Source organism: Grus americana, assembly GCF_028858705.1.
Source record: "Grus americana isolate bGruAme1 chromosome 27 unlocalized genomic scaffold, bGruAme1.mat SUPER_27_unloc_1, whole genome shotgun sequence".
Classification (NCBI taxonomy): Eukaryota; Metazoa; Chordata; class Aves; order Gruiformes; family Gruidae; genus Grus; species Grus americana.
In genome coordinates this window covers 301,248-323,670 of record NW_026561291.1, presented here as the reverse complement: position 1 = coordinate 323,670, position 22,423 = coordinate 301,248, and the positions used below count along the sequence as shown (strand labels likewise).

Genomic DNA, 22,423 nt, shown 5'->3' with positions numbered 1-22,423 from the left:
TCTGGATGTGGGCTAGAAACTTTCCACATAGAGAGGGTAAATCCCTACCCTCCATCTCCTGGCCATGCTGCTGGTCCTACAGCCCAGGGCACTGCTGTCCTCCCTTGCTGCCAGGGCACACGGCTGCCTCCTGTCCAGCTCCCTGCCCACCAAGACCTTTCCCACAGAGCTGCTCCCCAGCCAGGCAGCCCCCAGCCTGTGCCATTGCCAGCGTGAGTCCCCTGCAGGGGCAGAACCTGGCACTTGTCCTTGGGGGGTTTCATGAGGTTCCTCTCAATACCTGCTCTCCTCCTCCTTCAGCCCTTTCACTGAGCAGAGGCCTGGCAGAACTTTTGAGCACAGTCTAAGGCAAGGAAGGCGTTGAGTCACTCAGCCCCGCCTGTGTCTGCTGTTACGACCCCCCTCACCATTCAGCAGCACTTTCCTTGTTCAGCCTTTTACTGCAAACACAGTGGCTGAAGCTCTTCATTTTGCTCTTGATGGTGCCTGCAGCCCCCATCAGCTCCAGCCGAGCTCTGGCTTTCCTAAACACATGCCCACACACTCAGGTCATCTTTCTAAATTCCTCCTTCATAGCCTGTCCCGGCTTCCACCTCCTCATCATTGTGTTGTGGCTCCCATCCATGACCCATCCCTGCCCCTGTGCAGCCCCACTGCCCCACACATGCCCCCAGGGCCCCCATCATCAGACACTGCACAGGACAGGGTGTGTTTGGGGCAGGGACGCGTCCTCCACCACAAGTGCCCATGCCAGACCTCAGTGTCCATCCTCAGCAGCCCTCCTTCTTCTGCAGCCAAGCAGTGCCCAGCCCCAGCCAAGCCCCAGCTATGTCCCATGCACGGGTTCCCAGGCAGCCCTGCTCGGGGCTCTGCCAAGGTCTGGGCAAGGCAGGAGGCTGGGGCAGGGCTGGCTGTTTCCCCAACACAGGCACCAAGACCAACAGCAGGAAGGAGATGGCCACAGAGCCCAACCACCAAGAACTGGGGGAGTGACCAGGGCTGGAAATGGCTGATGGGAGAGGCTGGGGGGTGATGAATGCCCTGGGGCACCTTCTCGCTCTCTCCATGCCACCAAGAGTCCCAGCCAGGGGACACAGCAGCCTGCTGCCAGTGGGTGCCTGCAGAAAGAGGTTTCCCTTTCTCATTGTTTCCTCCTTTCAGGCACAGAAATGCTCCTTTGATCTCCTCCAGAGTCATCCCTGCTCTGCAGAGAGCCTTTCCCCAGGTGAGTGTGTCTGTGCTGGCCTGGCCGGCCGTTCCTGGTTCCCTCCCCATGCTCCCTGCAGGGCCCCAAGCTGGTGGGGCTGCTCTGCAGAGCGAGGGGGCTGTGGTGCCCCGGGGCCATGGGGTGACCCTGCACTGGCCATGCTGGTCAGGGTGGGAAGCAGAGCCAGCCAGAGGGGATCACAGCTGCTGAGCCCCTTTCCATCTTCCCTGATGGCTCAGAAGACAAGGACAGTGCTTGGTAGGACCATGGTGTGTCTCCAGTGGCACAAAGGGCAGGGGAGGGCTGCACTAGGTCCAGCCCACAGGGTTTCCATGATGGTGTGATGAACCACTGTCGAGACTTATGTCCCTTTGCCTTCTGGCTCCTCACAGCCTCTCCTGGCATTGCAGAGCCCTCGTTAGCCCATGGTCTCCTCAGGTTTGCCTTCTCCTCTGGGACACTCCTCCTTGGATTGTCACTCATTTTATGAGGTGCCACTCTCTGCCACCTCAGACTCACACACTGTCCCTGGAGATCCCCTCACTTCTCCTGGCAGATCTCCATTCTTTTCCAGACTGATATCTGCCATCAGCCCCACTGCAGGTGGGACAGCACCAGGCAGATAAGCTGATAAGGTACACGAGACCTTGGGGGTAACAGCAATGCCAGGACACAGCAGGACAGTGTGGAAGGGAGGAGAGAGCAGCCCTGTCCAGGCCATCTCCTGCTGCTGGCCTTGGCCATGGCTCCAGGGCAGCAGCAGCCCCGACATGAAGGCAGCAGAGAGGGAGTGCCCGCTGAGGCAGCGAGGGGCAGCCCCAAGGGCAACCCAGGCTGCTACTCCATGGGGCAGCTGGGCATTTGGCTCCTGAACCCTCCTGCATGCTGGGGCTGCTCCCCCAGCTCCAGAGGAGATGTGCACAGATGGGAGCTGAGAGAATTAACTTCCCACTGCTTTCTCCATGGAGTTTATCTAAACAGGCAGCCTGGACCCATATGTACATGAGGTGTTTGGCTCAAGTAAAAAGAGGTAACAGGCTAAGAATACTAATATCACAGGTATAAAATAAACAAAAAACCTAAGAAGAAAAGAAGCACACAAAAAAAATACAGACCCATATGAAGAAAAGCTACTCCTGGCTCTTCCTGAAATACAGAGGGAGCCCTGGTGGGATAATGGGGGTCTTATTGATCTGAAGTAGATTGTTTTCAAATAGTTTCCACAGGGCATCTATGATTTCCTGGTTCCTCATGCTGTAGATGAGGGGGTTCACTGCTGGAGGCACCACCGAGTACAGAACTGCCACCACCAGGTCCAGGGATGGGGAAGAGATGGAGGGGGGTTTCAGGTAGGAAAATATGCCTGTGCTGACAAGGAGGGAGACCACGGCCAGGTGAGGGAGGCACGTGGAAAAGGCTTTGTGCCGTCCCTGCTCAGAGGGGATCCTCAGCACAGCCCTGAAGATCTGCACATAGGACAGCACAATGAAAACAAAACAGCCAAAACCTAAAAAACAGCTTAATATAAGAAGCCCAACTTCCCTGAGGTAGGCATCTGAGCAGGAGAGCTTGAGGATCTGGGGAACGTCACAGAAGAACTGTTCTACAGTATTACCATGGCAGAGTGGTATAGAAAATGTATTGGCCGTGTGCAGCACAGCATTGAGAAACCCACTGCCCCAGGCAGCTGCTGCCATGTGGACACAAGCTCTGCTGCCCAGGAGGGTCCCGTAGTGCAGGGGTAGGCAGATGGCAATGTAGCGATCGTAGGCCATGACAGTGAGAAGTGTGTACTCAGCTCCAAGCAAGAAGAAAAATAGAAATACTTGAGCAGCGCATCCTGCATAGGAGATGGACCTGTTGTCTGAGAGTGAGTTGGCCATCACTTTAGGGACCGTGATAGAGATGGTACCAAGGTCGAGGATGGAGAGGTTGAGGAGGAAGAAGTACATGGGGGTGTGGAGGTGGTGGTCGCAGGCTATGGCAGTGATGATGAGGCCATTGCCCAGGAGAGCAGCCAGGTAGATGCCCAGGAAGAGCCAGAAGTGCAAGAGCTGCAGCTCCCGTGTGTCTGCGAATGCCAGGAGGAGGAACTCAGTGATGGAGCTGCCGTTGGACATTTGCTGTTTCTTGGCATGGGGGCCAGTTCTAATAACGAAAGGACAGGGAAAAGTTAGGACAGAATCCACTGAGCAAAACCACTCTCTTTTTCATAGAAACACCCCCCAGTTGAAATGCATTTTCTTTCTCTGGTTTGTGCTGGCTGAGTGTGTTGTGAGGAGCTGAGGAGTCAGCTGTGCTCAGCTGTAGTGGGTACATGGAGCTGGTTTGTGACAGCTCCAATGTTTTAAACCCATGTCAGATGCAATCCACATTTACTGGAAAAATTCAATCTCTGATCTCACAACTCAGAAGAGTGTGGGCTGCAGAAGAGAGGCTTAGCATGTTAATATAAGTGTTTTCTGTGTTTTCATTTTCCACAATCACATCTGGGGAGTATTCTTCTGAGGGTTAGAAATGCTCATTTCATAATGGAAAATGGGAAGAGTCTTGAGACAGTTCAGGCAAAAAGGCTCAGCTCTTTGTAGCTTAGTGCAGAGTCTGGAGAGATGCAGTGTCCATTAGACTGTTATGCACCTGACCTGCACTATTGCTTCTGCTGCCTTGAAGATGATGCCAAACAGAAATTACTTTTAAATAATCCCCCCAAAAAGACACTAACGAGAGCAGGGGAGTCATGATTCAAAGGGCAGATCTGCAAACTCTTCTCTTTCCCAGCCCAGAGGTGGAGTTGTGATGGAGAGAGAAGGACACAGCCCCTCTCAGAGAAGCAAAGGCCTCTGAGAGGAGAGAACTGACCTCCAAGGGAAAGCTCAGCACTCCCTGGGATCCTACAGCACAGCCGTGCTCTTCTGGGGCAGCTCCCAAGCCCAGCAGCACAGGCAAAGCAGACAGTCAGATGTCCTGAAGATGGGATGTCCTAAAGGCAGAGTCAGCTCATTGCTCAGCAGACAACGCCCAGCAGACATCTAGAGTGAGGGACCACAAGAGAGCAGCCTGAAGGCAGCCTAGCCCAGGGCTTGGCTGCAGTTTCCTCCCACTCCCTGCCCATGTCTCTGCTGCCTGGAGCTGTCCCTGCCAGGAGCTGGTGCTCTGCCCACACCTCTCCTCCCTGTCCCTGCTCACAGAGCCCATCCCACCCTCTCTGTGCTCAGCTCTGCCCTGCAGACCCCTCCTGGCAGCAGGGCACTGCCCAAGGGGACCTCAATGCTCCTTGAGAAGTGCCATGGCAAATGTCCCAGGGGCAATCTCAAGCTGTAATCAGCCCTCACAAACAACGCACCCTCTCAAGAGCAGAAGGACCCTGCCCTGCCCTTCCAGCGGGTCGCTCCTTCCACCCACAGCTTCTCCCTGCAGTGCCCTGGACAGTTCCCCGGGCAGGCTGAGGGCTGACCCTGGCAGGCGGCAGAGTCCCTGCCCTGGCACACAGCCCCTGGGCTGCAGGGACCCTGCTCTGCAGGACACAACTGCGCACCCCTGCCTGCACACCTGCATTCACAGCCACTCAAACTTGCCTCTGCACAGGGAGTCCACCTGGCACATCCCAGGAGCTGTGGGCTCTGCCAGCTTGAGGAGATGCCTCCAGGAACCGCATCGGCATTGCCCTGCAGCCAGAGACTTACCGTGTCAAGGGCTCTGAAGATTTCTCCTTCCCTGAGCTCTCAGCAAGCCTCCCATTTCCAACTGCCTTTAAGCTCTCTCTGCCTCGCTGTTCTCCCCTCGGTGCCTGCAGGCAGAGCCCTCAGCCCTGCTGCGCTCTGCAGAGGAGCTGCTCCTGGGCAGAGATGTCTCTCTGCAGCACAGCCCACTTGCCATGAGCTCCCTTTGTCCCAGGAGACCAGCAGCAGAGGCCCAGCCCAAGGCGGCATGTTAATGACCCCTCTGGTGGGTTTGGGGATGAGTCCATGAAGCTCAGACCCTGAGAGGAAGCTGATGAAACCTCTCAAGAAATCAAAGTCCAATGCAAACTCCACAGTTTCTTGGAGCATTAATGGGTCCCCCTGAGGGCCATCCCTGACAAAGCAACTCTGGGGCTGGTTAGAGCAGGCAAGTGGAGGCAGTGATGACAGGTAGGCAAAGGCAATGGCAAGGTGGCTCTGATGCTGAGTAATCCTGGGTGTGTTTCATCGAGCCAAAGGGCCAAGCCCTGACCCCCAGCCCCTGGGAGGGGACATCCTGTCCCTCACACGTGTCTCAGGGCTCTTCCTGGGCCAGTGTGATGTGGGGATGTGCAATGCCTAGAGCAGGACTACCACACACTCCTTCTCAGGCTCACAGGTTGTGACAAGGGGGCGATGAAGTCCTGGTGCTCTAATGAGAAGATGTCTCCTCACAGGCATCACCTGCAGAGAGAACAGCCACAGCCCAGCAGACCAAGGCCTTGGCTGTGTTGGGGGCTTTCAGCCTTGCCACTGCCCCCAGATGTCTCCACCACAGCATGTCCTACAGTGTCCCACACCTGCACCTCTTTCCCTGCAGGCTCTTGACACCCAGCCTGCTCACCAACTTGGGTCTCATCTGAGCGTCTTCCTACCCTTACTGATATCTCTCCATCCTCGCAGACTCTTCATTGAAAGGCAAAGCTCTGGCTAATCCAGACTCTTGCTGGGTGGCCTCTTGTACCATAGAACTGCGCTTGTAGGGACATTTCTTTCTCCTCGTGTCCCATCTCAACCTCCCAAGATGCACTTGGTGGCATCTCATGATGTTTCCCAGATTTAAGAAAAGTTCCACCATCTCTGAAACCACCTTTCAAGCAGTCTCAGGCTACTCCTAGACTGCCCTGAGCCTCTCCACCACTGGGCAAAGGGGCCAAAGAAGCCCAGGTCTCTCAGCCCCTCCACACAGCCCATCTGCTTAAGGCCCCAAACTCCACCTGGCCACATCTCCTCTGGCCACTCTCCAGCTCCTCCCAGCTCCAGCAAAAGAGGGAGCCGAGAACTGGGACAAAGCCATGTGTGGGGGTCCCTACCAGTGCGGTGTCAAGGGCCAGAAGAACTGCCCTGCTCTGGGGGACCATGCTCATCCTAACGCAGCCCCGTATGCAAGTGGCCTTCTTCACAGTCAGCAGAAACCCCTGGCTCGGATGGTGTCCCTCGCAGTTGCCAGGCCCTTCTCCTCCTCAGAGTCCCTCCTCAGCACAGCAGGTCCCAGCTAGCCCTGATGTACAGGTTGGTTCTTCTCCCTGAGGCCAGACTGGCCAATTCTCCTTGTCAACGTCACGAGGTTTCTTTTGGCCAAATCCCCGAGTTTCTCCAGGTCCCTCTGGACTGAAGCTCCATTTGGTCAGCGGTTACTGTTTGTGTGCGGGTGGCTCACCCTGATGGTGGTGTAGTCTCACAAGAGAACAGCATGAGGAGTTGCAGATCTCTACAGACCCAGGTAGGAATTGCCATGAAGAGAGTCTGCAAAACACCAAAGGAGGGTACAAAACAAACCAAACCAGGGTCAGTAGAGAAAGGAGAAATGAGGGTGGGGCTGTTTGACGCATGGTGATATTAGTGGAAAATGTATAGCTGTGTAGACACACAGACAACATGGATCCCTCCAGGAGCCAAATCCAGCAGCCCGACAGAGGTGAGACTGCTGCAGCTCCATGCCACGCCATCCCCCACACACATGCACACAGAAATGCCAGCACATGTGCACGTGCACACACCCCCCACACACTCAGAATGAAGTCTCTCAGTCAACTCGCAGACTCTACAGCAGCTGGCACTGAACTCCCCTGCTCCTCCAGAACCAGCCTCTCCATGGTCTCACCATCGGAGTGGCTCACACAGCCTTGGCTCCCAGGTCACTTCACCTTTGCACCAGCGACTCCAGCTTGATCTTCACCACCAATTGCACACTGACGCGTGTAACCTCACTCACTCCGCAGCCGGCAGCACAGACACATGGGCCTCTGTGACAGCTGGTCTGACTCCCCTTGCTGGCACGTAGAGCTGCTCCTGGCACATGCACGCACACAGCATAGAGAGCCCCCCAGCCAGGAACAGAGTTAGAAATGGAGCTGAACGAGGAGACACATCAGATGGTTGAGTTCAGGCGCAGGGCATGTCCAGACCAGCATATTGACCAGACAAAGGTTTATATGCGAAGGCTCCTTTTATCCCTGTTATATTTATGGATGAAATCATCTTGAGTGCCCTCCCATAGCACATACAAGATAAGCAATCAGGCTCAGTCATCATGTGTTCATGAAAGGCAGGTGCTTCTTGACTCCCCTTATATCCTTGTATGACAAGGTGAGCCACTTAGTGGATGAGGGCAAGACTGTGGATGTTGTCTACCTAGACACCATATCCCAGAGCATTGTCCTGGAGAAACTGGCTGCTCATGGAGTTTGTGGGTATGTTCTTCGCTGGGTAAAAAACTGCCTGGATGGCAGGGCCCAAAGGGTTGTGGTGAATGGAGTTCATACCAGTTGGCGGAATTCGCCAGGGCTCAGTACTGGGGCCAGTTCTCCTTAATGTCTTCATGAATGATCTGGACGAGGGGATCAAGTGGACTCCCAGTAAGTTTGCAGATGACACCAAGTTGGGTGGGAGTGTGGATCTGCTTGAGGGTATAAAGGCTCTGCAGAGGGATCTGGACAGGCTGGATCAATGAGCAGAGGCCATCTGTATGAGGTTCAACAAGGCCAAGTGCCGGGTCCTGCACTTGGGTCACAACAACCCCAGGCAACACTACAGGCTTGGGGAAGAGGGGCTGGAAAGCTGCCTGGTGGAGAAGGACCTGGGTGTGCTGGTTGCCAGCTGGCTGAACATGAGCCAGCAGTGTGCCCGGGTGGGCAAGAAGGCCAAGAGCATCCTGGCTTGTATCAGAAATAGTGTGGCCAGCAGGAGTAGGGAAATGATTGTGCCCCTGTACGCAGCTCTGGTGAGGCTGCACCTCGAGTGCACATGTTCATTTTTGTGCCTCTCAGTACAAGAAGGACATTGAGGAGCTGGAGCACGTCCAGAGAAGAGCAGCAAAGCTGGTAGAGAGACTGGAGCAAAGTCTTATGAGGAGCGGCTGAGGGAACTGGGGTTGTTTAGCCTGGAGAGGAGGAGGCTGATGGGAGACCTTATTGCTGTCTGCCTGCGTGAGGTGGGGAGTAATTGCCTTTGCATCACTTTTTTTTATTTTGTTGTCCTTCTTCCACTTCCCATGCTCTTATTAAACAATTTTTATCTTCACCCCCAAGTTTTCTTGCTTTTACTTTTCCTTCCCTTTTGCTCCATCCCCCTGGTTGTGGGGGAGGATGGTGAGTGAGCTGCAGTGTGGTGCCTAATTTCTTACTGGTGTTAACCCACACCACTTACAAACAAGGAAGAGCTGGTCAGGATGTAAAAAGTCAAGGGTGAGAAGGAAGAGTTGAGGCTCCTGAAAGATGGGAACAAGGCAAAGAACAGGACTTCAAGAGAGCAGGTTTTGGCCTGGTGAGGAACCTGCTTGGAAGAATCCCATAGGATATGGCCCTGCAGAGAAGAGGGGGTGCCGTGAGCTGTTCGATGGTCAAGGATCTCCTCTTCAGGCTCCAGAACTGTCCACCCTGACATGCAGGAAGTCAAGAAAAGGTGGCAGGAAGCTGGCATGGACGAGAAAGGCGCTTCTGCCTAAAGTCGAGCCTGAAGAGGAAGGACAGAGAAGGTGGAAGGTGGCTGCCTTCCAGCCTCAGTGGTTCTGTGATTCTGTGCTGCAGAGCACCATTGGTGTGCATGTGTACTTGTCTGTGCGTGGGGGTGAGGGTATCCTGGAGTCACCTCCTCGATAGACAGAGGGGTCTAAGACCAGTTCCTGGAGGGATCCATGTTGTCTGTGTGCCTGTACAGGTATACATTTTCCACTAACACAGCTTAGCACAGAAACAGCCCAACCCTCATTCACTCTTCTTCCACTGGCCCTGGCTTTGCTGGCTTTGTACCCTCCTTTGGTGTTTCAGAGGTGGTTGTCATGGTAATTCCTACCTGGCTCAGCAATTAAACCCAGTAACTCCTTTTATTGTCTGTAGAACCCTGCAACTCCTCATGCTGTTACCTAGTGATAGACACCACCATCAGGGTGAGCCACCTGCAAACAAACATGAACAGCTGACCAAATGGAACTTCAGGGGCACCTTGAGGAACTGTGGGAGAGATGTGCTAACAGAAACCTCTTAAAGTATACCAGGAGAAATGGCCAGTTCTGCACTGGGGAGAGGAGTAACCCCACACATCAGGGCAGGCTGGGTCCTGGCACTGAGCACTCACCACAAGGAGAAGGGCCTGGGTGCTACGAGGAACATCCTACAAGCCAGTGGTACGTGCTCACCACGACCAAGGCCAGCTGCATGTGGGGCTGCATTAAGAGGAGCATGGCCACCCAGACATCTTGAGTTTTTGCCTGGCTTCACCGAGCCCTGGTGTGACCACATCTGGACCACTGTGTCCCTCTGTGGGAATCCCTGCTGAAGACAGGTGGGGAGTATCTGGAGAGTGCCCAGAGGAGGTCTGCACATCCCCTCTAGTTTAGGCCCCAAACCCTCTCTTTGCAGCCTTCTTCCACCTCCACACCACCTCAGGAACATGCTGTCCCTAGAGAACCACCATGCTCTCCGGGCAGCTCCAGATGTCCCTCCTGGAGGACTGGTGTCTTCAAGGTCACCTGTGGGAAAGCCCTGGCTACATCCCTCATTGACACTCACCATCTTCACTGTCACCAGACACCAACTGGTGACTCCTGAATCCAGTCCTAGGTCTCCAGAAGCTCACAACCATTGAGCTTTGTACTCCCCAACACATGGAGGAAGAGGGACTTGAGGGGTGCAGTTCCTCAGGCCTCTTTGGAGGAAGAGCCCAGCCTGAAAGCACTGCACCAGGAGATCCCATTTTATTGCAGAGATGCCATGAGATAGGCCAGCTCCGAGCCAGTCTTAGACACACTTTCATAAGGGCGCTGGGCGACACAAAGTATTATGTGCCTCACATGTAGTGATGCCTATGCAAACATTTCTCCATAAAACATAATAACCGTGAAGAAGAGTCAAACAGCAATAATGACAATTATGATGATTTAAAAAAAAAAAAAAAAAGGCTGGGATCACATACTATGGGATTGTCGTGGTTTAACCTGGCAGACAGCTGAAACAACCACACAGCCAGTTGCTCACTCCCCCCACTAGGATGGGGAGAGAATGGAAAAGAAAAAAGGTAAAACTTGTGAGCTGAGATAAAGACAGTTTAATAGGACATAAAAGAATGACAATAATAATAGTAGTAGTCATAACAACAACTACAAGAACAATAATTATAGACGAATATACAAACAAGTGATGCACAGCACAATTTCTCACCACCCGGACCAATGCTCAGCTAGTTCCCGAGCCACGCTGCCTCCTGGCCCACCCCCCCATTATATACAGAGCGCGACATCATACAGTATGGAATATCCCTTTGGCCAGTTTGGGTCAGCTGTCCTGGCTGCACCCCCTCGCAGCTTCTTGAGTGTCCCCTGCCATCTCGTTGGCAGGCCACTATGAGAAGCTGAAAAGTCCTTGACTGCTTGGCAACAACTAAAATATTGGTGTGTTATCAACATTGTTCTCATCCTAAACCTAAACACAGCTCTACACCAGCTGCTAGAAAGAAAATTATCTCTATCCCTGCAAAACCAGGACAGCATACACCGCTTATGCTATACCATTTACATCATGCCCAGGTCTCACACTTTCCAATATGCTGCAATTAATCACCACCACTTTTCCTGTCCTTTGAGATGTACACACAGATATCATTAGTCAATGGACGACTCCTGTGAAATATCTGTAAAATGTCCATAAATGTTCATTAAATGTCCATTGAGTTCATGCAGACCATGACTTCAGGCTCCCTCTGTCATCCTTCACAGTGGCAGAGATTGTTGCATGCTGAAGCCAGTTCTGGTTCGATCACCACTGCACTTGTCCGGATCTATCATCGTGGCACTTTGCTCAGTTTCATCAAAATTCATTCTTCATTAATCTGGGTGATTGTTACTGTAATCCTGTTGATAGGGCATAGAGCCACCATAGTAGTGGTGACATCTGGTATTATACAGCAATTAGCATCATGCAATTCAAGACATTGGTTATTCTCACCCAAAATCAAATCCCCTTGAGGTATACATCAGAATTCTCGATCCTCCTGCATCACCCACCAAGTACACCCAGGTCGTTGAGCAAAAGCAATCCTACGGATGGGTTTGCCTTTGCCCGAGGCAGGAGTAACCCAGACTGTCTTCCACAACATATTTTTTATGTGCACTACGGGGACTTTATCCCCTTCTACAGTACGGAAAAGTTTTGATTGGGTAGGGCCAGCTTGATTCATAGATCCCCTTGGAGGGGACCCAGTTGGGAAGCTGACCAAAACTGACCAAAGGGATGTTCCGTACCATATGACATCATGCTCAGCAAGAAAAGCTCAGGGGAAGGAAGGAAGGAAGGAAGGAAGGAAGGAAGGAAGGAAGGAAGGAAGGAAGGAAGGAAGGAAGGAGAAGTAGTTCATGGTTATGATGATCCTGTGCCCAAATAACAGTCACGCATGCTGAAGCCCTACTTCCTTAGAAAGTGACTGGACATCTGGCTGGCAATGGGAAGCAGTGAGTGAATTCCTCTTTCAGCTTTGATCTGTTTGTCTGAGGAGGAGTCACTCCCTGCGGGATCCAGCCTCTCTGAAGCAAGGTCCAGAGGAAACTCCCAGCAACAGCTTGTGGCTGATCCCTCCATTTTCAGTGGTGCAGGGGATGTGAGCTAACCCCCTCCCAGGCCTCAGGCATTTCCACAGGGATTCAGTGATGGCTCGTGGCCTTTCAAAGGCCACACACACCTCTGGGGATGTCCACCAAGACAAATCCCTTACACTGCCAGTGATGGGAAGGGGATGGAAGCAGGGACGAGTGGCATTGTCAATGTTTGTGTCTCCTGCAGTCTGGCCATCCTGGAGCACAGCGCTCTTCCCAGCTGTAGTATCTCCCAGAGACAAATCTCTGAGTGTGGAGATGGGAAAGGCTGGAGCTACAGCCTCAAGTCCCTCCAAGCATCTGTGAGCACTTGGCGACATCCCACACCCTGTGGCCGTGTGAGGGAGGGAGCTGAGCTGCTCTTTTGCATGTCAGTAGTGATGTGCAAGGGCACAGAATTATAGTTTATTCAAGAGAAACTGGGGAGCAGGAGGGCTGAATTTCCTCCTCCCCATCCCTCCCCATCAGCTACATAAAATAATCATGGGTGTGTGTCAAATACCTTGAGAATGTTTTAACACAACAAATCATTTTGTGCAGCTCCTGGGCACCTGACAGACTAACCAGGAGGTGCATGTGTGGCTTAGCCCAACTTTGGGCTATTAAAGATCAAGGCTCTCTTAAAAGAGTTGAAAGACTGTGAGAGGTCGGAGCTGGCTTCAGTCCTTGTGTTTCCTCCTGACAGTTGGGGATGCCTGGTGTCATGACAGTGAATATTTAGAGACCAGAAACATAACAAAGAATATAACATAACCAAGTATATTCTTTATAAATATGTATGTGTGTGTGTATATATATATATTATTTGCTATAACATGTCAAGTATAGCAAAAAAAAAAAAAATATTCTGACACTGAAGGAACAAGTGTCACCTTAAATGAGTACCTCAAATCAAAATTACAGGTGTGATTAAACAAAATTTGTTTCCATGCATCATGCGGTCAGAGTGTTCCTCGCAAAGAACCTGGTTTGCTGAGTGGGAGCAGATGCCAGTTTCTCAGGCCTGTAGCTCATCAGGTGGACTTTCCTGCAGAGGAGACAGCCAGGTGGGAGGCGAGAGCAGGAAAGAAGCCTGTCCCCATTGCCACCATGCACAATGAGCGCAACCGGTGCAGCCACGTTGCCAAAGCAGTGAGCTGACGCGGCCCACCGAGGGCTTCCTTGGCAACTGAATTAGATGGGAAGGGAGGGGTCCAGCTGGAGGGTAAACACCAAAACACCATACAGAGGGGAGTCACCAGACGGGAGTGGGGTGGGATAGCCTGGGCATGGGTTCCTGGGGCCACTGCTGATGCCTTTGGGTATCTGCAGTCTCTGCATGGAGCAGAGAAACATACCAAAAGCATTCAGTGTCCAAAGAAAGAAGGTAAACTGTGCTGGCAAGAGCGTTCCCCCTCTTCCTTGACCATCACCAACAGGATGAGGAGTGCATCTGTGCAGCTTAGACTTGGATCCCCAGCACTTACATTTCAGTGTGAGGCTCCCAGGATACGCTGGGATCTCTTGTCCGTAGGAGCAACAGCACAAATGTCTGTGTCCACTGGGCCTCCCTCTCCTGCCTTTCCAGCCCAGGCAGAGGCAGAGGAGATGGTTCTCCCACACTGCATGTCCAACAGGACTGGAAGGAGTCATGCCCGCTTGCTCCCCTTGGCTAGCAAAGGAGCAAGGGAGGCCCCCGTGCACCTCTTGTGCTGGAGAGAGGAATCCTATCTGAGGGACATGCTGAACGCTCTGCTGCCTTCAGCTCCACACAAGCCCGGCCCCTCTGCCTCAGAAGGTCTGAGGCTTTCTAATTCTGTGTGAGTTGATGAAGATGCAGTCATCTGAAGGGAAGTGAGGTGAATGCCGTTTCTGGGGACTTTCCTGTTCACCAAATTCAGAGATGCCCCTGGTTCAGTTGCCCTGCCTCAGTTTACGTCATGCTGTTGGGGTGTCAGCACTGCCTGGAGCTGTTGACAGTTTCCACCAGCTCAGAGCTTCCATACCACCAGGGGGTCAATTACATTGTTTTTACTCCCTGCAGATCCTCAGGAGGGACACGTGGCAGCAGGAACCTTCAGAGTCTCCTTTCTGCTATAAACCCTGGGACGCTTCAGAGAGCTGGGAGCCTTCAGGTGCTGCTGGAGACTCATCATCAGAGTTGCTGGGAGGAGAGGGCAAGGGCAGAGTCAGGAATGAGCCCTGGTTCGGGGCTTGCAGTGAGGTCCAAGAAGTGAAGAAATGGTAGGGAAAAGGCAGAAGCTAAGACCTTGACCCTGGACTTCATTGACATCAGAGCAGATGTCACTCCTTCATGACAAGGACTGCAGGTTTGTGTGGATGTGCTGAGGGGGAGTGAAGGCTGGGCCTTATTAGTCAATCTGCTGCGTCTTTGAACAGAAGAAATGAGGGTGTAGAGACCCGAGTCTCAGCCTTGTCCTTTCCTGCACGTCTTCCCACCCCAGCTCCCCACTTCTCCCAGACAGCCCCGAGCCCCTGGCACAGTGAGACCCCGGGGACAGCCCCTGGACACTCTCCCACCTGAGCTGGCTGGGGGGAGCATTTGGGCAAGCTGCATGGGGCCAGACTGCCTGTGCCCTTTACTTCATCATTCACGGGGCTATTTCGGTTGTCTCTGGGTTTGTTTTACTTTTTCGTTGTTGCTGGGTTTTGCTTGTTTTCTCACTCCCTCAGCATTAGAATCATGTAGGTTTTGTTCTGCAAGTCTCAGCTTCCTCAGTCCCGTGCGGTGGAGAGGGCTGGAGTGTCAGTTATTCTGAGTAGCTTTGGGCAAACTCTCAGGACATTTCCTGTGATTACCACCGCTGGAAGAAACGCATTCCAGCCTCAGAGGTGGGTGTGGGACACTTAGAGGGAAGGGCTTGTGCAGAGAGGTGTGTTTCTCGGGCGTGAGCTTTCTCCAGTCATGTGCTGAGGCATGTCCCTGGCACTGGCCATGGCCCTGACCCTGATCCTCTCCCACCTCACCCCGTGGCACCCTGGGGATGACCTGCTCAGTGTCCTACTTTCTCAGGGAGCCCCACAGGCACAGCTGGCCATGCTGAGGTCATGCTGCTGGGCTGGGATTTGCAGGGAGGCAGCCCCCAAGACCTCAGGAACCACTGCTGATGAAGGACAAATGTGAAGCAAATACTTCTGCCCAGCAGCTTTCAATCACAGAATCACAGAGCAGCTGGGCTTGGAAGCCACTTCAGGACATCATCCAGTCCACCTTCCCCCTTCCTAAAAGCAGGGGCAGCTAGAGCAAGTGGCTCAGGACCATGTCCCGTCTAGATTTTAATATTCACAAGGGTGGACCCTTCGTAACCTTTTTGGGCAACTGTTCCAGTGTTTGACCACCCTATCTTTCAATGGAATTTCCTGTATTTCAGTGTGTCCTTTCTTCAGGGCACCACTGAAAAATGTCTGGATTGGTCTCCTTAAACCTTCCCATTATTCTCCTCTGCACAACCTCTCCCATGTGGCTTGGCTGACTCCCAGTTACCCCTTCCCTATCTTTTTTTTTTTGATCACTTCCTTTTAACTTTTTATGCTGCATTTTGACCTACAATATGGTTTTTAGCATCTCTCTGGCAGTCCCACAGCACAGTCCATTGGTCATCTGAGCCAGTAACGCCTGATGTGCCCTTTCTCAATTGGAAGAAATTGGCCTGTTGGGTGGATGGGAAGGAGTGGGGCAGGAATCCCTTCCTCCTCATGTGAGTGCTTCAGAGAGCTGTGGCCACTCACCCTGCGATGTGCCCATCCCTTGCTTTGGAGGAAGGGTGGTGTCTGGCATGACGTTTCACACAGTGGGCTTTTTTGGAGAGAGGGGTTCCTTTTCTCTGGCACACTTTCTCTTTCCTGAGAGCAGAAGGATGTCAATCCTCAACGACTATAACATGTTTTCCAGGGCATACCCAGTGGCATATGAACGTTGTTTGTTTCTCTGTGAGCAAATGCACTTCATGGATTTATTCTGTAGTGAGAAAGAAGAACTTCCATTGTGCAGCTCACCTCCAGAGTCTGCAGTGGCTCTGTGGGATGAGTGTTCTCTACCCATCAGGAAGAACATTTATTTTATGCTTTCACTAGGCATGACATACATAAAGCTAGCGTGAACAGAAAAATGTCCTACACAAAAAAACGTGGAAGGTAAACGCTGAAATGTGTTTCTTTCTCGTAGCCCCTCTTTGTGACAACTGAGAAAATAAAAGACAAACAACATTGCATGGCCGAAGGGGAAAGGGACAGTGGGACAGCATCCATGGATTTTGTGCTGCTGGGAATACGTGATGTCCCCACGCTCCAGTACCTGCTCTTTCTCCTCTTGCTTATGATCTACTCAGTCACCATGATTGGGAACATCCTCATTGTTGTGCTGGTGGTGGCAGACCGGCATCTGCACGCCCCCATGTACTTCTTCCTGGGCAATCTGTCCTCCTTGGAGACCTGCTACAGCTCCACCATCCTGCCACGGCTGCTGGCCAGCTTCTTGTCTGGGGAGAGCAGCATCTCTGCTCACGGCTGCATGGCTCAGTTCTACTTCTTTGCTTCCCTTGCAACTACTGAGTGTTACCTTCTGGCGGCCATGTCCTACGATCGGTACTTGGCCATATGCCAGCCTCTGCTCTATGCCAGCCTCATGACCTGGAAGGTCTCTTTACACCTGGCAGCTGCATCTTGGCTAGGGGGTTCACTGCTGCTGGTGGTAGTCACAGTGTTCTTATCCCAGTTGCAGTTCTGTGGCCCCAAGGCAATTGACCACTTCTTCTGTGAGTTTACCCCATTGCTGGAGCTTGCCTGCAGTAACGCCAAGGTGTTCACGCTCATTGGGTTTGTCTTTGCCTTTCTGGACCTAATGTTTCCATTCCTGTTCATGCTGGCCTCCTACGTGTGCATCATAGCTGCCATCCTGAGGATCCCGTCCAGCACGGGCAGACAGAAGGCCTTCTCTACCTGCTCCTCTCACCTCTCCATTGTCACTGTTTACTATGGCACCCTCTTTGTTGTCTACATGCTACCTAGAACAGGCCCGCTGAGGCAGCTCAACAAAGTGTTCTCCTTTTTCTACACCATCCTGACGCCCCTGGTCAATCCCCTCATCTACAGCCTGCGGAACAGGGAGGTCAAGGAGGCCATCAGGAAAGTGCTCAGGAAAGCCCTGGCCTGCACCCAGAGCTCATGCTCCCTTGGTGACACAGGCAAAAGATGCTTCTAGCTCCTTTGGAAGCTCTGGATACCAGCTGGCTCTTCCAAAGCACATGCCACTGAGTCCTCTTGTGAAGTGGCAAAGGGAAGAAAGCAAAAGGTCCTTGGAGAGAAATATCATTGTTTAAAAAAAAAAATGTTGAAAATGTCATGGGTTTGCTTTTTCCTTGAAAATAAACACCTTGGTGATCTTATGTGGGGAACTATTGAAGTATCAGGATTGAATAAGAAGCCTTTGCTTATCCTGCTGCAAGGGGAGGTGGAGAGGCTGGAGTGAGGGGAGCAGTTCCTCTTTCTGAGGGCTGAAACAAGGTCATCGCCTGGATCTCCCCCCACACACACACACCTTTCCCTCCCCTGTTCCTGGCAGAAGTGAGCAAGTCCCTGCTCCAGCTTTTCCCTTCTGGCTCCAGCTCAAGCTTCTCTTCTGTCTTCACCCTACATCTTGGACAGAGACCGTGACAGCCGTTCCCTTGCTCCAGTCTTTTCATCCTTGGAGGATCAGGCTTCCCACCTCAGCCCTCCTTCCCCACTAGAAAGCTGTGACCCATTGTACTGGGCTGGGGGGGGGAGCTCATTCTCTTCATGGCAGCCTGTAAGGTGCTGTGCTTTGGACTGGGGACCAAAACCGTGTTGATAACACACCAGATGTGTAGCTATTGCTGAGCAGTGTCTGCACAGCATCGAGACCGTCTCTGTTTCTCACATTGCCCTTAGAGTGAGCAGGTTGAGAGTGCACAAGAAATTGGGAGGGGACACAGCAAGGACAGCTGATCCAAACTTACCAGATCTTCCATGTCATATAGCATCATGCTCAGCAACAAAAATGGAGGGGAGGGCTTTTTTCAGTGGATAGCCATTGCTTGGGGACTGGCTGGGCACCAGCGTACTTGTGGAAGCTGGGGAGTGATTGCTTTGGCATCACTTATTACTTTGGGGTTGGTTTTTTTGGTGCTTTGTTGTTTTTTTTTTTCCTTCTTCCTTCTTCTTCTTTCCTATGTGAAATTCTGGGTGCCATAATTTAAGAAGGATATGAAGGTCCTTGGATGTGTCCAGAGGAGGGCAACGCAGCTGGTGAAAGGGCTGGACACCATGTCCTCTGAGGAGCAGCAAAGGACTTTGGGTTTGTCTAGTTTGGAGAAAAGAAGGCTGAGGGGTGACCTGATTGCTCTCTACAGCTTCCTGAGGAGGGGACATGGAGAGGGAGGTGCCGATCCCTGTGATCCGGTGCCAGGATGCCTGGAATGGTTCGAAGCTGCATCAGAGGAGGTTTAGACTAGACATTAGGAAGCATTTCTTTAGAGAGAGGGTGGTCAAACACTGGAACAGGCTTCCTAGAAAGGTGGTTGATGCCCCAAGCCTGTCAGTGTTGAAGAGGCATTTGGACGATACCCTTCCTAATAGGCTTTCATTTTTGGTCAGCCCTGAAGTGGTCAGGCAGCTGGACTAGATGATCACTGTAGGTGCTTCCAAACTGAACTATCCTATCCTATCCTATCCTATCCTATCCTATCCTATCCTATCCCATCCTATCCCATCCTATCCTATCCTATCCTATCTTATCCTATCCCATCCTATCCTATCCTATCCCATCCTATCCCATCCTATCCCATCCTATCCCATCCCATCCTATCCCATCCTATCCCATCCTATCCCATCCTATCCTATCCCATCCTATCCCATCCTATCCTATCTTATCCTATCCCATCCTATCCCATCCTATCCCATCCTATCCCATCCCATCCTATCCATTTATGATGCCACCCTTACTGGCCTCTCCTTCAACCCTCATGCACAAGGGCTGACCCAACTTGTCCCCTTCCCCATTGAGGAGCTCCATACATCCAAGTAGCCTCTTTACTTTGAAGAAACTTCACTCTGGATCCTCCCAGCCCGTGTCTCCTGAAAGCCTCTATCCATCTGTGGTGGTTGGACTGTGGCTAGCCACCAGGTGCCCACCAAGCTGCTCTACCACTCCCCCTCCTCAACAGGGCAGAGGGAGAAAACACACCAAAAAGCTTGTGGGTCAGGATGAGGACAGGGAGATCACTCACCAATTACCGTCATGGGCAAAACAGACTTAACTCAGGGAGATTAATTTAACTTATTGCCAGTCAAATCAGAATGGGGTAATGAGAAATAAAATCAAATCTTTAGACACCTTCTCCGGAAACCTCCCTTATTCCTGGGCTCAAATTCACTCCCAATTTTCTCTGCCTTTTCCTCCGCAGCAGCACAGGGGTTAGGGAAATGGAGGTCACGGTCAGTTCATCACATGTTGCCTCTGTCACTCCTTCCTCCTCACACTCCTCTTCCCACAGGAGATAGTCCTTCATGAACTTCTCCAACATGGGTCCTTCCCACGGTGCGGGGTGCTCCAGGGGCTGCAGGGCAGATATCTGCTCCACTGTGGTCCTCCATGGGTGGCAGTGGGACAACCTGCATCATTGTGGTCTTCACCATGGGCTGCAAGGGAATCACTGCTGCGGCACTTCGAGCACCTCCTCCCCCTCCTTCTTCACTGACCTTGGTGTCTGCAGAAGTTTTTCTCTCATATAGTCTCACCCCTCTCTTCCAGCTGCTGTTGTGCAGCAGTTGTTTCCCCATCTTAACTATGTTACTGCAGAGGTGCTATCACCATCACTGTGGTGGGTCCATCTTAGAGCCAGCTGGAACTGGCTCTGTCTCACATGATGGGGCAGCTTCTGGCATCTTCTCACAGAAGCCGCCCCTGCACACCACCCTCCCCACTACCCATCCCTTGCCATGTAAACCCAATACAAATCCCTCAACATCCTTTATATGATGTACCCTCGACCAATCTAGGATGTCTTAGATCTCAGTGTATGACTGCTGCTTGACGTGTTCAGTGTGGTTTGAACATTGAAAAATAGATATTGTTGGCCTGGCTTGCACTTCTGACCCTTTAATTTCTTTTTAAATCCTGGAGCTTCTGTGTGTGATCTCGCCTTTGAGGGAGGAAACACAGAAACATAGGCGGGCAGGACTGAAGTGGAGGATTCTGAGAGGAGACCAAAAAGCAAGGAGCAGGACGTCAGGACAGCGGGAGAGCAGGCTTTGACCTGCTGGGTGCCCCGCTTGGAAGAATCCCCTGGGATATGGCCCTGAAGAGAAAAAGGGTGCAGAGAGCTGTCTGATGGTTAACAATCTCCTCTTCAATCTCCAGAACGGTCCGCCTGGATATTCAGGAATTCAAGAAAGGGTGGCAGGAGGCTGGCACGGATTAGAACAGAGCTCCTGCCAGAAACCAAGCATGAAGAGGAAGCAGAGAGAAGGTGGAAGGTGGCTGCCTTCCAGCCTCAATGGTTCTGTGATTCTGTGCTGGAGGGAGCCATTTGCACATGTGTCTGTTTGTCTGTGCATGGGGGAGCTGGGGGGGACGAGGAGATCCTGGAGCCAACGCCCAGATAGCTGGAGGACCTAAGACTAGCTTCTGGAGACATCCTTACTGTTTGAGTGTCTATATAGGTATGTATTTTCCCGCAACATAGCCTACCATACAAACACCCAACCCTCATTTACCCTTTCTCCACTGTGGAGGGTTGACCCTGGCTGGACGCCAGGTGCCCACCAAAGCCACTCTGTCACTCCCCCTCCTCACCTGGACAGGGGAGAGAAAATATAACAAAAGGCTCATGGGTTGAGATACGAACAGGGAGAGATCATTAAACAATTATCTTCACAGTCAAAGCAGGCTCAACTTGGGAAAATTAATTGGATTTATGACCAATAAAAACAGAGACGAGTAAATGCTGGGTTTGTAATCTTGTGTGCTGTTTTGGAGATTGTGTTCATGATAATTCCTTCCTGGGTCTATAGAGCCCTGAAACTCCTCATGCTCTTATCTTGGGAAAGATTTGACCATCACGGTCAGCTATCTGCAATAGGCATTAATTACCAGATGACCAAATGGAGATTCAGTCAAGGGAACCCTGACAAACACACCCAGGATTACTCAGCATCAGAGCCACCTTGCCATTGCCTTTGCCTACCTGTCATCACTGCCTCCACTTGCCTGCTCTAACCAGCCCCAGAGTTGCTTTGTCAGGGATGGCCCTCAGGGGGACCCATTAATGCTCCAAGAAACTGTGGAGTTTGCATCGGACTGTGACTTCTGGAGAGGTTTCATCAGCTTCCTCTCAGGGTCTGAGCTTCATGGACTCATCCCCAAACCCACCAGAGGGGTCATTAACATGCCGCCTTGGGCTGGGCCTCTGCTGCTGGTCTCCTGGGACAAAGGGAGCTCATGGCAAGTGGGCTGTGCTGCAGAGAGACATCTCTGCCCAGGAGCAGCTCCTCTGCAGAGCACAGCAGGGCTGAGGGCACTGCCAGGGTATCTCAGGGAGGTGAGCAAGGCAGATGAAGAGCTTAAAGGCGGTCAGGATTGGGAGGCTGACTGAGAGCTGAAAAGAGAAAGATTTGCAGCCCTTGACATGGTAAGTCTCTGGGTTCAGGGCAATGGAGCTGTCGTTCCTGGAGACATCTCAAGCTGGCACAGCTCACAGCTCCTGGGATCTGTAAGGAGGGGGCTTTTTTAGGCAATTTTGAATAGCTGTGTAGCCACAGTTTTCAGCTGGAGGTGCCCAGGGCTGTACTTGAGAGGACGGTCCCTCCACACCGGGGGAATCTTCTGCCTGCCAGGGTCAGCCCTCAGCCTGCCCGGGGACCTCCCCATGCAACTGCAGGGAGAAGCTGTGGGTGGAAGGAGCGACCCCCTGGAAGGGCAGGGCAGAGTCCTTCTGCTGGTCTGAGGGTGCTGTGCAGGTCAGGGCTGTTCACAGCTCCAGATCACCCCTGGGACATTTCCCGGGCCACTTTTCATGAAGCACATCAGGGCAGGGGCTAACTGTCAGTAAAGGTGCTTCTCAGGGTTCGTGCTTTGAATTCCCTGCTGTGATGGTAGGAGGAAACAGTGATGCAGCTGTCAGGTTTGCACAGGAGACCAAGACTCCTCCAGCATTACAGTGAGTGATGAACAGGTTTTTCAAGGCACCTGATAAAGTCACTTCACCCTTTCCTCTGCCTACAGAAAGCATTCACATCACCTTTGTGGTGCCTTCAGGGTTGATCTGCTCTTCTCCTTAAGACCTGCCAACACAGAGGGTGCCCCTGGGCAGTGCCTGTGCCGGAGGTGTTGCAGGGCAGAGCTGAGCAAGAGAGGGTGGGATGGGCTCTGTGAGCAGGGACAGGGAGGAGAGGTCT

The 22,423-nt window shown here is 52.3% G+C and overlaps 2 protein-coding genes across 2 annotated transcripts; one reads left to right on the top strand and one right to left on the bottom strand.

Moving 5' to 3' along the window:
* Positions 1-273: 273 nt before the first annotated feature.
* Positions 274-3,327, bottom strand: LOC129200039 (olfactory receptor 14A16-like). Its single transcript, XM_054811293.1, has 2 exons — positions 2,363-3,327; positions 274-343 (listed from the first exon to the last, which is right to left on the bottom strand). Exons 1-2 carry the CDS (start codon positions 3,325-3,327, stop codon positions 274-276), a joined length of 1,035 nt encoding a protein of 344 aa, XP_054667268.1.
* A 12,893-nt stretch (positions 3,328-16,220) lies between these two features.
* LOC129200037 (olfactory receptor 1013-like) lies at positions 16,221-17,210 on the top strand. Its single transcript, XM_054811292.1, has one exon. The coding sequence runs from the start codon at positions 16,221-16,223 to the stop codon at positions 17,208-17,210; it is 990 nt and encodes a 329-aa protein (XP_054667267.1).
* Positions 17,211-22,423: the final 5,213 nt, after the last annotated feature.

Coding starts and splice junctions, on each gene's coding strand:
- LOC129200039 (XM_054811293.1), bottom strand. CDS start 3,327: ATGTCCAACGGCAGCTCCATCACTGAGTTCCTCCTCCTGGCATTCGCA. Junction 344..2,362: donor ATCCCACCAGGGCTCCCTCT/GTATTTCAGGAA, acceptor TCCTTGCCTTAG/ACTGTGCTCAAAAGTTCTGC.
- LOC129200037 (XM_054811292.1), top strand. CDS start 16,221: ATGGCCGAAGGGGAAAGGGACAGTGGGACAGCATCCATGGATTTTGTG.